This window comes from Aythya ferina (assembly GCF_964211825.1).
Source record: "Aythya ferina genome assembly, chromosome: 2".
NCBI lineage: Eukaryota > Metazoa > Chordata > Aves > Anseriformes > Anatidae > Aythya > Aythya ferina.
In genome coordinates, this window is record NC_140297.1 from 98,230,982 (window position 1) to 98,246,321 (window position 15,340).

A 15,340-nucleotide genomic window follows, 5' to 3' on the forward strand; every position below is an offset into this window, starting at 1 on the left:
GAACGAAAGTCCTGTGAGAATGGTACATTATTTAGAACCAGTCCCTTTGCCTGATCCATGGAAAACCTATTTCAAGAGCGCACAAAAACATAAGAACAACTGAGGCGACTTGCTTAATTCCTGCCAGCCTGAAAGTCTGATGTCTGTGCCAGCTCTTCCCCTGTGTTCCAGGAAAAGCTGCTATTACCACTTCAGAAACAGTGACACAGGGAGGCAGAGAAAGTTATTCCTCTCCTTTTTGCCAGTTCTGTCAGGCTGTATATCCCCTTTTGCACAAACTGAGACTTTTTTTTTTGTTGTTTCCCAAAAAAAGAAATGACTGATAAAACTTAATAAAATCGGATGAAGATTATCTGGCAAAACACTTCTGATGTTGGCTCCCCATAGGGTATGCACAATGAAACGGATGGTGAGAAAATGCAGCCCTTCTGATAAAACTCCCTGACTTAATTCTTTGGTGCTCTGAAAAAGCAGCACCGCTAGTGAATGCCTCGTTCCCATCCAGCCCTGAAGTCAGGCAGCACCGTGCAGATTCGTGCATCTGGCAAGAGAGATGTCTAGCGGCGTTATGGAAGGAATTGTGCAAGCAGAGGCACCTCCTCCTTCTGCACAGCCCCGTCTCTTCCACCTCTCCTGGGCTCTGGCACACAGACAAGGTTACACAAGGAACGGCTGTGAACTTCATGATACGTGGGTTACTCCACAGCAAAGCTTTCTCTGTAGCACATCTCGAGGTGTAAGCGTGATGGCAGAACTTCTCTCGTTAGGATCTCAGCAACCCTGACACCACACTGCATTTACTCAGCTGGAGAGCAACAGGTAGCTCTGGCTATGGCACCAGGGAAGGCAAGAAAATGTGGTCCTTAATACTCAGTGTCGAGCACAAATGCACCGACCTCCTTTTCAGCAAGCTCAATGCTGCTTGTGGCAGAAGGGAGAGACACCATCAGCACCATACAAATCATATCCTGAGGAGCTGGGGAAAACTGTAACACTAGGAGAGGTGAAAAAGGAGGCAGAGTAGCTGGCTTGCCAATGTTTCCTTAAATCATGCATATATCCCTAAAGCCAGTCTTGATTTTAAACAATTATCTGCAACATTTTCTTTATGACAAGAGTAAAAAGGCCCCCACAAAAGAAAAACAACATAATGAGTACCCTAAAATAAACAATGCAAGATAAAAATAGAAAAAAAAGAAAAAAAAAAAAGACAAAAAGAACAACAGTAATTTGGGTAAATTTGTTAACCATTCAGGTTGAACAAAGACCTACTAAAATTGCATTAGGGCTACATTTGCAATAAATTAATACCGTACAAAAACCTGCAGGATTTTAATTTCACACAATTTCACGCACATATAAACAACAGCAGATCGATCTAATCATGTTATGGGAAGTACTTAGGATAAAAATTCAGTAAAAGGATAGTGTTACACTGGAAATAGCTCACGACACTAACTCAATCTTCAGCTGTTGTATTTTGGGCTGTTTTCAAATTATTTAACAGGGAAAATGTATTCTGAAAGCTTCCAAAAAGCATCTACTAAGTTTAATAAATCTTTGCTGATAAAGATCACAGTTTAACAATGAGAGGTCAAAAAGGCAAGGTGTTTTCAGTGTTGGCAATAATCCTGCAGCCACCTAACATCTGATTTGAATATGCAAATGTGAAAAGTTGAGTCCTGTGCGTCTTACCATTTTCAACAGCGCTCAGTGCAGGCAAAAAAAACAGCAGCAGTTTCCAACTGAAACAAAACATATGTCTCTGTTGGCCATTTCTGAAGACTTTTCTTAGCATTTGGCTAAAGACTGAACACCACTCTTCCCCAGATAACCAGCTTTTCCAAGCCAGTTGACGTATCTATAAGAAGTCTGAGTGGCATTCAGCGGCTCTTGTAGTGTTCCTACATGGTGCAGCCAAGCAAGTAAGTGGCAGAAAAGTGGCTGTGAAATCCTTTGTGAGGGAAATGGTACAGACTGCATAAGGTGCAGTTAAATTCATTGTCAAAAAATTTAGAAAAATGTCTTCCCAAAGCAAAGAAAAATCTATAAAAATTGGGTATCTCAACACTCTACTCACAGAGGAAACCATTTTAAAACTATTTCACAATATTTCAGACTGCTGTGGCACTATCAATATTATCTCTGTGACCCCAGCATTATCCCTGTAAGGAAAGGAAACAAAAGTGGGGAAATACACCGCTGGGAAAATGGTGATGCTAGTGTAAGTGGAGGGGCAGGCTAAAAAGCAAACATGAGCCCTGAGAGCAATCTACACATATAAAAGTTTTCAGGGACTTGCTGAAGCAGAGACAGAAGGACAGCAAAGAGGGAGATGGAAAGGGAGTATAAAGACAGCAGTAGTGAATGCAACAAGTATACAAAGCATACAGGGATATGCTTCACAAAATCTGCAGGTATTCCAGCACCTTTGTGAGATGAGAGAACAGAAAGCCCAGAGCACAAACCCTGCTTTTCTGATACTTGCAAGGTACAGACGTGAACAGTGATGCAGTCAAAAATACTATTCTTTATATTTAAAATACATTTTTCATGTTACTTTTTTTAAAATAATAATATAAAATATGTAATTTAGTTGTGGAGTATGAATAAACTTACCGAGATGTCAGAAATTATTTCTCATCTATGCATCAGCACTTTACAAAGTTAGTATTTCCTCAAATATTTACTGGCAGCATTGTAAAGACCGGGGGGGGGGGGGGGGGGGGGGGGGAGGGGAAGAAAAAAAAAAAAAAAAGAAAAAAAAAAAAGAAAGAAAAAAAAAAGATCTTCAGCTGCAGTTTGCTGCAGTACAAATCCAAACAAACACTGTCCTACCTTCACTGCTCCACACCTAAGCCTCCTCCAGCTCTGCATCTGCAGAAGCTCACTGGCTTGAAGACAGTATCATTCTTAAGCACCAGGCTCAAGTGCTTGTTAAGGGATGAGCCTTGGAAAGGTTTCCCCTTTATCAATAGCTCTGTATGAATAGTTTCAGTCTTGCTAATGGCCTTGGAGGCAGAGAGAGAGAAGCCTTTTCATTCAGAGGTCAACCCTGAACAAACACAGCAGTGCCCTGTCTCCCGATTCAGATAAGGGTCAACAGCCATTCATTTCCCCTAATCAGATCCGAGTAGAAACTTGCTCTGTCGCAACTATATTACCTTCCTGTTTTCCTCCCAGCCCCCAGGTATAAGTAGGTATTGATAGCTGAGCTCAAATCCATGTTTCATGAAGCACTACAGAAGCAGTGGATTGGCAAAATGTTACGCACAAGAGTGGGATGCTGTTCGATCAGAGATCCAAGGATGTGTTTAGAGGAAGAGGCACATACCTGAAGCACTTATTTCATAAATATGTGCCTCTGGCATGCTTCTTCCAGGCATTCAGGAGCATGACATGGAAATGGCTTGTTCCAGGTGACCTCAACCTCCTAAGCAGCAGCTATTAGAGACCTTCCAGTGACCCTAAACGCCCTTGCAGGCTGCCTGGTGCTAACCACTGTGCTAAATGCACAGAGGGGAAAAAGTTAAATGAAGTTATTGACCCATCTAAAAAGCAAAGCATAGACACCTCTGGGAAAAACAAAGAAACAAACAAAACCAATGCAGGACAGAACTCTTAAAGGGAAAGAAGACCTAGACCCAGCCTTAATGCTGTTGTTCTCCATCCCTATTTGCGTACTCTTCTAAGCTCATCCTCCTGTCACACAGGCCTTCTACTACATCTTCTACAAATGCCATGTGTCAGACAGGGAATAAGCTGCAGAACATCCAGCACATAGTTTTCAATTTTTTACAAAAGCCACTATGCAGAGAAGACACCAGGGGAGGTTTAGATTAGACATGAAGAGACATTTCTTCTCAGAAAGAGCAGTCAGGCATTGGAACAGCTTGCCCGGGGAGGTGGTGAAGTCACACCGTCCCTGGGGGTGTTTAAAGACAGGTTGGACCTGGTGCTTAGGGACATGGTGGTGACATTGGTGGTAGGGGGATGGTTGGACCGGATGATCTTGGAGGTCTCTTCCAACCTTAATGATTCTATGATTCTGCAACCCAGAAATATAACCCATCCATGTAAGAGCTGTTCCTCACTTGCTTTTGGTTTCCATCCTGCAGGCTGTGACCTTTTCTCCTTGTTTTGCACCAACCAAATGAAGAAACTTGCTTCATTCACTGATGTTAAAATCCCAAACTGCAGATATCTGGACCTTACTCTGCTACCCTGGCTCCCCAAACCTGAGCAGGCCAATTAATTTTGTTAAGCTTATTTCAGGAGTGCTGGGTTATCAGGCCCTAGCTTTTGTAATTAAATTTTCATAGCAATAGCTTGTCATCTTAACTGTTTGAATTAAGGAACCTATCATTAACCAAAAGATACCACTCACACGTTATGGCAGAGTGGGTGTTATGGAGATCGAGAGCGATTAGAAAGGGCAAAAATCAGCCTGGGGACCGTGGCAGCAATACGGAGCACATTTAGCAGCAATTATATTTAACAAATAATTTTACATCCTGGGCCTGTAATTACTTTACACTGAATTAAATTACCATCACCACAAGGACAAAAAAAAAAAAAAAAAAAAAAAAAGCAGGTGATGTAGGTGATCCAAAGTAAATATTTTAATAAACAGAAAAAATTGGTGATGTTCACCAATTCTTCCACCACAACAATGGCTGAAGAGAGGGGCTCAGACCAATAAGAAGTATTTTTCACCATGTGGTTCACTAACTTTTCAATTAGCAGCCTTTCCAGCCTTTTTCAAGTTTACTGCATCCTCCTCCACTCAGAGTAAAATGAACCACATTCCATGTGCGAGATGCACTGCTCTTTGAGTATCTCCAGGCAGACTAAACAAGCCACTAGATATTTAAAAATACACACACCACAGACAAGCTTTTTGCATTTGTATTGGTCCATCTAATAACATGCATTCTGTTCCCTTCCAAGGCTTTCCTTTCTTGATAAAGCAGCCATCAGTAGAGCAGAGTGACAGAGACGAGAAGTTGACCCTAATGCTCATTTTCTATTTTTTCATTTCCAGCTTTTTGGAAATTATATGTAATATTCACTCTTCTGCCACTTTTATGCACAGATTTCAATGCAAATCCTTGCTTAGAAAGATTCCATTTCATAAATAATGGTGGCAGGGAGTCAGGCACTCTAGAAACAAAAGTACATTAGCAAACCACTTTGGTACATTATATATTCAGTAAAAGAAGTAGAAAGAGTATGATGGTTTAAAAATCACATTGGTTTATTGGATTATGAAAAATTGATAGAAGAAAAGATCCTATGAACCATTCAGAGCCATAGTGGAGTCCTGCTTCGCACCACTCCTATTTTTCTGACAGCTGGTAGAGCTGTGAACTGACAACCAGAAGCCACTGAAAGTGAGGTGATCCTCCTTCCAGGACACAGATAAGGGCATATGCATGCAGGTGAGCACAGAGTACCTGAGACAGAACAAAGGCAGCTGCTTTCCAGGCAAGTGAAAGCTGAGTCACCTTTTCTTACCTTTTTCTATATGTACCAGTTGTCCAACACTAAAGACGATGAGTGCAAGCAAGCTGCTCTTCTGATACAGTCGTAACACTATCCTCCCAAAGTGTGTGCTACAGAGAATGTAAGAATATACCGTACTCTCAGTGAGCAAGATATCTATGCTTGAACCAGTGTCAAAGAAAGCATACAACTCTAGGCAGAGCTGCACTCAAAAGGACACAGAAGTGCCAGGACTGTAGAAATCCACATTTTCGCTTGGGTAGACAAAGAAAAAGGACTGTTTCAGTTTGGTCAAAGGCCAATTTAATTAAAAGAGTAGATTGCACCTTAGCCTTAAGGCAGACAGACATGAGGGGAAGGAGCAGAATGTCCAAGCACTGCCTTACATTTTATTCATATTGTTATTATACTAAAAAGCTATACAAGTGTGTCAACACTGATTTAAACACAAGACACATTGTTCCACCTGCAGTGGGTGTTTTCAGTGAGGGAGAGGCTAGAAATAAGGAAGGTGAGGAGGGAGAACAAAACTGGAAGCATAAGCAGAGACTGAGGAGATAAATGCAATTCCCAGCCTCACAAACCCAAAGCAAAAGTCTGCGTTCCTCTCCACTTGGTTAATCGCATTGACTGATCAATTTCCCTTCCTGCAAGTGGAAACATCTCAAGAAAGATGATTTTAACATTTGCATGCACTATCAGAGCGTGAGAATGTTACATTTGTAAAACCTCACAAAGGTTAAAAAGGGACACTATAAATCAGTGTACAATGTATATGTAGATTTACTTAAAACGTAGACAGAAATGATTATTTTTTAAAACATTTCCTTTTTGGGGACTACGTACAACCACTTTAACAAATTTATATACAATTGCATTAATAAACAAACTGCATAATACAACTAGATTATTGAGTTCTCTTTCCAGAGAACTTTACTCTTAGTATTTCAGTTTTCTGTAGTGATCTTTTGAATTTAAGACAATTCAAGTGCTTTTGAAGAGACCCCTTGTAAATTGATTAAAATATATTTTTATGTATTTTTTATTATTGTACCTCATTTTATTTAGACTTTCTGACATAAGGGATGTACCAACACCTACTTCATGTCATCTTCATAAAAACACACTTCAGATATGTCATAACACTCAGTGTTCAGGGCACAGAAGAGGAAACACCATTATTCTACAAGAATGTCCATATTTAAGATCATTATCACACACCAGCTGTCATGATATAACTTGTGAGATCACACACATTTTATGTAAAACTAACCTTGGACAACCCTGTAAGCTTCATGCTCTTCGAGATTTAATATGAGTGAATATATTAAAGGCAATACACCTAAACAGATATAGAATCTGTATTCAAATAAATTATCATTGATGGATTAAGACAAAAAGATGAGCAATGGGAACTAACGCCAGAGCTTTTCATCCCAAAATAGTTTTGGCAGTGCAAAACATTACTGCCTCCACGGCGAGATTGCTATCCTTATAGCTTGTATGAGCTGCTGTGCCTGTTCAGCTTTTCTCAGCTACTTCAGTAAAGTCAGCCAAGTTGTTAAAGCAGCCACACGGTCGGTGCACAAGATGCCCATAACTGCTCCTTTAAAAGTAAATACAGGTACATCTTTTTAATAGAAATTCACTCTATACATGTAACTGTGTAGAAGTAGAACATGAAATCTTAGGTCCTGTGCACACAATAAATATAAACCTTTTTGACAGGATTCAACTAGAAATTTTGCTTTAGAAGACCACGGCAACATATGCCCCAAAGAAAGTGACAAGGGCATACAAATTACTCCCAGTAAATCCATATTGGGCATACAGAACATTTCAAGGAGAGCCACCTGCCAAGGCAACTGTCATGGTTCCAGAAGCAGCACTGTGATATTTTAACAAGGGGAATGTAAACGACCTGGGGCAGCAGCGTAACCGAGACTCCTCAATGGGATTTCCTAATAAAGTGCTCTTGATATCTACATCACATCACACTACTCTGACCTTAAGGTTAAGAAAACACTGGAGAAAAAAAAAAAAAAAAAAAGAAGAAAAAAAAAAGAAACACAAGCACATATACAACAGACCCGCCATACAGGAAGCATGGTCATTTGCAGTATGTATGAAATGCCAATATTTCTTCATCTTTAATATCTAAAATTATTTTATTTTCAAAAGAAAAACAAATCTAAAACAAAACTATGCTACAATTGTTCCCTTTTATTAATAATAAAGAAAGAAAAAGTAAAAGGACCCTGGAATTTTTTACCTGTTATGAATCCCTCCTAAAAATGTAAGTATTTTATAATGAGCCGATCAGATGTATTTAACATACTGCCTCTATCTTACAATTTCAACTTCTCAATGATTGTTATTAATTACAGTAAGTATAACGGGAATGAACTGCAATGGAAAATATCCAGCAAAACACTATACAGATAGCTTTGGTTTTGAGGAGGAAAAGAGTAGCATCACGAACACTGAAATTAAGAAGCCCCATTTCCTACCAGGGTTTGTCTGTGGGTGATAAACCGATAAACACCAAAGCCTCTGGATTAATAAACAACACAACGCTGAAATTTTTTCTTATGGACAGGGCACTCTCTGAGATCCTTTAGGGTGCCAAAACATGGGGCCCTTAGGGTGAATAAGCGTGAAGTTTCTCTTCTTTTTCTGACTGCTTTTTTCCACAAAACCCACAGTGTTATCATCACAACTTAGACCTCTACACATCCACCAGCTTCGGCTGAAACCAGCCACGATGCACAGAAGTTGTCAGTGTGAGGAGAAACACATCAGCCACTGGACATGATGCCTTAAGCCTTGTTCTCAGAGAAACCATGTTTAAACAAAAGGAAAAAAAAATCCCACAAGACCAAAGCAATTGTTAACATGATTACAAGATGCTATCAATTTTAACCCAGTAAGCCTACTTTGGAAGAACCCTATTGACCCAGAAGAAGTGATGGCTGCCCTTGCAACAGTGCTCAGCCTTACACACAGGGCCACACGGGTTATTTCCTGATCCTCCCTCTGGGCAGCTTTGCTCTACTAGAGCAATATAAAGAAGACTTGTTGAGGGCTGGGGTTTCACCCTAATTGCTTGAGGACTGATCTGAAGCCCATTCAGAGTGGTTGTTGGTTTTTCAAGTCGGTTATTGACTTTTCAGGGTTGGACTCCAGTTTGCGGCCTGCACACCTGTGGCCAGACACAACGCCACAAATCAGAGTCAGTTAAGCCGCCCGCCCTGTTTATTGGTTTGTATCATTATGACTAACTGAAAAGGTAAATAACTGCAAATTGAGATTACTGAGGCAGCAAGCTTGTTGTGCAGTGATAAACCAGTCTTACTTCAAAACTCCCAAGTCATAAAATTCCAGACTCTGACACCCAAACTTGAGATCCTAAAGCTACCTTAAGGCATGCATGGACTTTATCCACCAATGTCACTGTCTTAACATAGGAACCTCATTTTAAACAACATCAATTTTCTTTTCGCACTTTTCTCTTTAGAGAAATTTCCATCTTACTTATCAGAGGAATTTGCTAGAGTAGAGTGACTTGACTGGATAGTTATATCTATATTCCAGCACTTTGCGTCTTGAATATACCATGGACAACAGGGCCAGAGGTCAAATGTTTCTACAGTTATCTGCAAAAAGCAACAATTTTTAAATAATCTTCCTTTCTCAAAGTGTCACTCATTTTGCTGGAATTTCCTAGGAAGAAAGGATGAGAGATCATTCAACCTCTATGATCATCCTCTTCTAAAATCTTGGGTACGTTCCAAAACAGCGCTGGGGTTAGCTAGACCAAGAGCAACTGGCATTTTCTACTTAATAAGTGCTGGACCCAATGCATGCTAACAGATTTGCTTGTAAACACACAGCTACTAATACAATTTTAATCTAAATCTTAAAATAATTAATTGCTACACATGAACTCAAGAGGCCATGCTCAGAAGATTATTAACAATTCAAAAGTAAGCTCCCAGGTATCAAGCAGTGCTGGCACGAAGGTTGGCCATGGAATCGCATTTGAGCCTTGTGGTGCATGCACTTAAGGATATAGTATTTAATCGTGGAAGTGTTTTTGCTGCCAACATTTTATTCAGCATTCAGTTTGCATGCTTGGTCAAGGCACAGCATTCAGTAGCCACTTTTACCTGCATTGGACAGCACACAGCCATATGCGTTATTTACTGAGTACTGTTAAATCCTAGGTTGGATTACAAATTTCTCAGCTTTATTGGGCGCTTTCCAATGGTGTTTAGCATTAAGCACCCACATATATTTGAAGTAAGGTCATTTATTTTCAGAAACTTTTGAGGATAGGAGGGTTCATCTCCTCTGTGTCACATGCAAGAAATGACAGTCTGTAGACACAGTAAGGCCTAAAAGTCTCCACTAATTTAAGGTACCCAACTTAAGGTGTCACTGATGTCATTTTTTCAGAGTGCTCCGCTTCTCAGAGAACTCTGTTCTCAAAAGAAACCATAGCCTCTACTGGCCTCAGCCACTGCAGAGAACACTCAGCACTTCTGCAAAGAAAGCCACATAAAATAAAGATGCACACATGCAGTCAAAGAAACATTGTAAAAAAAAAAAAAAATTACATTAGTGATTTGTACAGCTTCACACAGGGAATCTGAAGCCGAAGAAAACATGAAATCCAACCCCAGCAGTCAACTGTCAATTTCCCTAACCATGAAAGCATTCTCTTTTTCCTTGCAACATAAGTCCTCTGCATGGTTGTATCAGAGAACAAATGGTTCTATTGGACAAAAACCCCCTTCATATTCTTGAAAGACTTATCCTGTACACTGGAGGCATCATGCAAGCATACAAGAACTGCTCAAAAAACTTGTGAACCCTTTAAAGATGTTCCTTCCCTTTCAGTATCTCTCCAGCCATAAAAGGTTAAAGTCTGACACCTGAGAGCTTAGGAGATGACTGAGAAAAATGATCTGAGTCGTCACATTTAGGCATTTTACTGCTGAGCAGTACATCCCTCAGAAGCTTCACTGAGGATTCAGAACTTGACATTCTTTTGGTCCCATCAGATCAGAACAGTACTACAATATTTCCACAGTGTATTTCACTATTGATATCAGTAATGATTCGGAATAAGCCAAAAAGTCAATCAAGTGTTACTGCTTCAGTGAAACTGTCAGCCTTCCCTCTACACGTGGCTTTCAAATAAACAGAGATGATCAATCAACATTCAAACACTCGACCTATTTCCAGTAGAGAAACAACCTGTTAACCCAGGAGCTATAAATAAAATGGGTAGATATTACGCAGAAAATATTTCAAATTCCATAAGTAGCTGCTCTCACTTGAAGGTAGGCCATTATCAACAGTCTTACTGCCCTAGAACAAGCAACGTGTATTTTCTGAAGATAATTCAGAACTGATTAATTAGTTGCTTCATTTAATATAAAAACACAACATTGACATGTGGAAGGTACCTAAAATCTCAAAGTCTTGGCAATGAAACTTTCAAACGTACAATAGCATTCTTATTGACACAAAGCACCAAATTTCAAACATCTTGCAAAGTATTATAGTAGCATTGTAGTTATTTGCATTTGTTATTTTCCTGATAGAGAGGTATCAAAGGAAAGAAGAAATGAAGTTCCATCTCTTTTTGCATACCCAAGTATTCAAGATAGTATGCACGCATACCAGCTCATTACTGCAGCTCTCTTCTTATCAAAAGAGGCCAGCAAAACTATTCTTGAGAAAACAGGAAAGCGTGCTTCAGTGAGATTAATCTGACACTTTCCCCCACTACAGTTTTAGGAATGACAATGGAAGATCCCACACAGTAAGCATTTCTTTTAAAACGCAGATAATGACTCAGAGAATACTAAAAAGTACAAATAGTCATTTGACTTTAAGAAGCACAACAGCTTTACAATTATTCTTCCCCATGTAACAGCTTCAAGAGATTCTCAAAAGATAAATAATTCTACATGCTTCATTTTGCATTTCTTGTCCACTCAAAATTCCTATTGATGTAGATGGGAAACCTCACCAGCAAAGGCATCAAATTATTGTAGAACAGGTTCTAATAATAACTAGTCTTAGCATCAATCCACAACACCATACCCTAAACCCTGAAGAATAACTCAGTGATAAACATGTGTGCGTACACGTGCATACCACACACCAACTTGCTATGCAGGCTAGCAAGGAAGTAAGAGGTATGCGAATCTTACAGTACAACAAAAGTTCAAAGAATCTTTCAAGAGGAGAATTGATGCCTTCTGAAAATATATTGGCTTTTCCTCCACAAACTGAATCACTCACTCTACTTACTCACCAATATTTTGTTCTCCACTTTATCTCCCTTGGTTTCCAGCTTTACTTTCTTCTTGACCGAAATTTTGATTTTCCTCCCAATAACATCCCTGGCACTTTCTGAAATAAAAGAAAACACTTTGATTAAACACTTTTATTGTCAACATGAGAAGGAAACACCACAGTCCTGTTTTCAGGAAGACTCACAGCTATGTTGCTCAACTGCTTGCACTCACAGAACTCTCATGCACACGTAACAGTACTAAACACCAACTAACACAACTTTTGTAAGAAGTACACCATCCACACCATAATTTACTTCTATTATGGTGGGGTTAGAGCTTTCATATGCCAGCATTCTAAACATAATCGCATATTTCTTTCCAGTGCTAGTTACACATCAAAAGCATTCCCAAGACAAGCCCCAGCACCGCTTAGCTCTGCTCAAGGAAAAGAGAGAGAATTCCTCACTTGCTATTATTCGTACCTGAAAAGCTTGCTAAAGCCAATTAACTCCTTGTACTGCAAAGATGCTTGCTTTTTATTGATACTGGGAGAAGGGGAATGATGGATAAACCTAGAGTTTGCACATTTGGTACTTGCACATTCAAGATGCAAAGCCAACCGGTCAGATTTCCAGCCACTAACACCTGACAGCTATGCAGCGGATGCTGTGGAAGGCAGCGCTGGTCTCAGCCCAAGTCGCTGTAGGCACCTCATGGTGCCAAAGTTGCATTAATTGCCATAATTTTTTTTTATATGTACAGGCATACACACACATAGACAGTCTCTGCCAAGCACCACATGAACCAGCCTTTCCCCCAAAGGCTTGAACCCTGTACTGAAGGGAACATAAACACATGGAATCGTGTCAGAAAGCTTATACAACTGATGTAAGCGGTAGATAAACAGAGGAGCTCATCTGGACGAGCCAATTTGGCACCTTCCGCACATTTCACTCCCCAGCCCCCCCAGACAAGGGCTGAGGAAGAAATCTTTTAAACACATTAACCTATTTCCCGCACCACTACTGGAACCTTTAAATGGCAAGTCTCCACCCTCCCCAGACGCACACACTTCGCCCTTGTGCAGAGTAAAGTTTAAAGGCTAAAACCGAAGATAATAGACTCTTCGTAAGGCTTTTAATTACAGAATGCTACGTTTTCCACACAATTTTCAGCCATTTGCCCAATACATTCGTTCAGGCAAAACATCATTTCTCCAGCCTAGGAGCTCTGCCTGCAAGGCAGAAGGGCACACAGGACACAAACACGCCCGGTCAGCGCGACTCTCTGCCAGAAAGCGTTCCTTCTGCAAAATCCGAATGTTTTTTGTTTTTTTCCCCAGGAATTTCAATTTTCCTCTCAGGAAACAAAAGCTCCTCGGCAGCAGCGAGCGAGCCCGGAGAAGGCCGTCCCCGAGCGGCAGCAGCCCTGTGGCAGGCTGCCAGCGCGCCCGGCTCCCAGGGCAACTGCTTGGTAGGGAGCCAGGCAGCCAGCTCCCTGAGCAGCCAGGTAAGCAGGGCCCGGGGGAAAGTCCAGCCCTGTCCTCCCTCCCGAAGCAAGCTGTTTTTCCAAAGCTTCCTCTTGCACCAATAACGCCCAGTCCTGCTCTTTCTGTCCCTGGGTGGGAGCTGAGGAGCAAGCTGACCACAGAGCCCTTTTCATAAAGGAAAGCCCGCTCTCCTTGCAGAAGGAAAAGTGCTGTGGGGGTCGCTGCTCCTGTACTTCCACCCCCAGCCTCTGCCTTTTGGTTTCTCCTCTCTGGCAAGCAGGCTATTTCCTCCTCTGGGGAGTGAGACCCACTTCCCTCAGTGTCCCACAGGTGCCACGCAGCAACGGTGAAAAGGACTGCAGGTCAGCAGCTCTGGCACGGCTGGGGAGAGGCCTGGGACCTGCGGCTCAGCCAAGCACCAGGGCACCAGCACCTGCCTGAAAGGGCTGGGGACATTTCTGCACAAAGTTAAGGTTTCAGCTTCACAGGTCTCTCCCGTGTAACTGAGGGCTCTTCCAAACACACTGGCCGCGGGTGGACTTGCAAAGTAGTTTGTCGGATTAAGGAGCACAAAGTTAAGGCTCCACTTCTCACGTACTCACTCATTTTTAACACCTGTGGCTATGACTGCCTATGTTCAGACACCAGCACCTTAGGGAAACAGATCCAGGTAAGCCAACATTAATACAGAGATTTATTTTGATTTTTTTAATTTTTTTTTTAAGACTTCAACCTTCCTGACCTAGCAAAGGTCATGCAGGAAGTGAGTAACAACAAAAACCTGCAGTTCTGACAATTCTCACTCCCGGTTTAATCTCCACACTGTAATCACTACGGTATAAGGCACATCCTTCCGTCCTGTTCCCAAAGCATAGGGTTATTCCAAAAAGTCTGTTTATCAGGTTACATTTTAACATGCAGATGCCAAAATGCTGGGAGAAATCAAACCCTCCCACTTGAACTGGCCCACAAGCCCCTAAAGAGCCCTGACAAAGTGCAGTGGGTGGGCACAGGGCGCCAGGATTGGGGGTGGGGGGAAGCACTTCTTAAAATTGTCCAAAGCCACCGGAGGATGGGATGTATTGGGATGTTCAGCTTTGCCTTTCTCCTTAATGTGCACTACATCCCCCCTATGGTATAGTAGGGTACAGTGCAGATGCACAACAATTACTATCATGTGTTAGTATCTTAAATGTATTAAAAAAAAAGAAGAAAAAAAAATCAGTTTTGAACATAGCTCATCACTTCCCAGTAGCCAGGCTACATACTAACGCTAGTAACCCCCCATGGTTTGCACATTAAAAAGACCATAAATAAAGCTATTTTTTCTATACAGAGGAAAAAAATATATGTGACAAATGCAACTTGCCATCCAGATTTTTGCCGATATTTTATAAACACTCAAACTAATTCCCAGCAAAAGCACTGCCTGTAGCAATCAAAGGCAAAGCAACAGTGTAAATGAGCTAGGTGATGTTTGTAAGAGCTGCATTCAGTGCAACATGTACCTGGTTGCATGACAAATCTGTTTCCATCTGTCACTGAGGCAGTACTTTAAATTAATTCCAGTGTAGGTGAGAGCTTCGTATTGCCCTTCAACAGGCGACCCGGCATCTAAAACCAGTGGGCGCCTGGCCTGAGCAGAGCAGCTGGATCCTAAAGCATCAGACCTGTTATCCCCAAATGACACCGGTTGCCAGCAGCCCGTATCGCCATGTACTGAGCACTCCCAAGTAGCGATGACAGCATTTTCAGGAGGTCCTCGCCATCAGCCAGCGTTGCTTAAGCACAGACCGTGGAACATGGGGGGGGTAGGGGGGGGAGGTCACCCCATGCAGCCATTAAACTTTAATTACAAATAGCCTCTCGGACGTGCACACAGACGAAAAAAAATGAGTTTTAAACAAGCCCAGTGGGGTGGGAGGGGGGGGAAAAAAAAACATCATGTAACACCCCCCCGGGCGCAGCTTGGAGGCTGACAGCAGGGCTGCTACCGGCCCTTCCCCACGCGTGTCCCTGCCCCGGGGGACCC

General features: G+C 41.6%; 1 protein-coding gene across 7 annotated transcripts in view; it reads right to left on the minus strand.

The window, feature by feature from the left end:
• CARMIL1 (capping protein regulator and myosin 1 linker 1) overlaps window positions 1–15,340 on the minus strand; it is a 189,244-nt gene that overhangs the window by 173,359 nt on the left and 545 nt on the right. For all 7 annotated transcript variants that reach the window (XM_084507999.1, XM_084508001.1, XM_084508000.1 and 4 more), the window contains exon 2: window positions 11,837–11,934. In XM_084507999.1, the coding sequence (XP_084364125.1) occupies window positions 11,837–11,934 (98 nt within the window). The remainder of the gene's footprint in view (window positions 1–11,836; window positions 11,935–15,340) is intronic.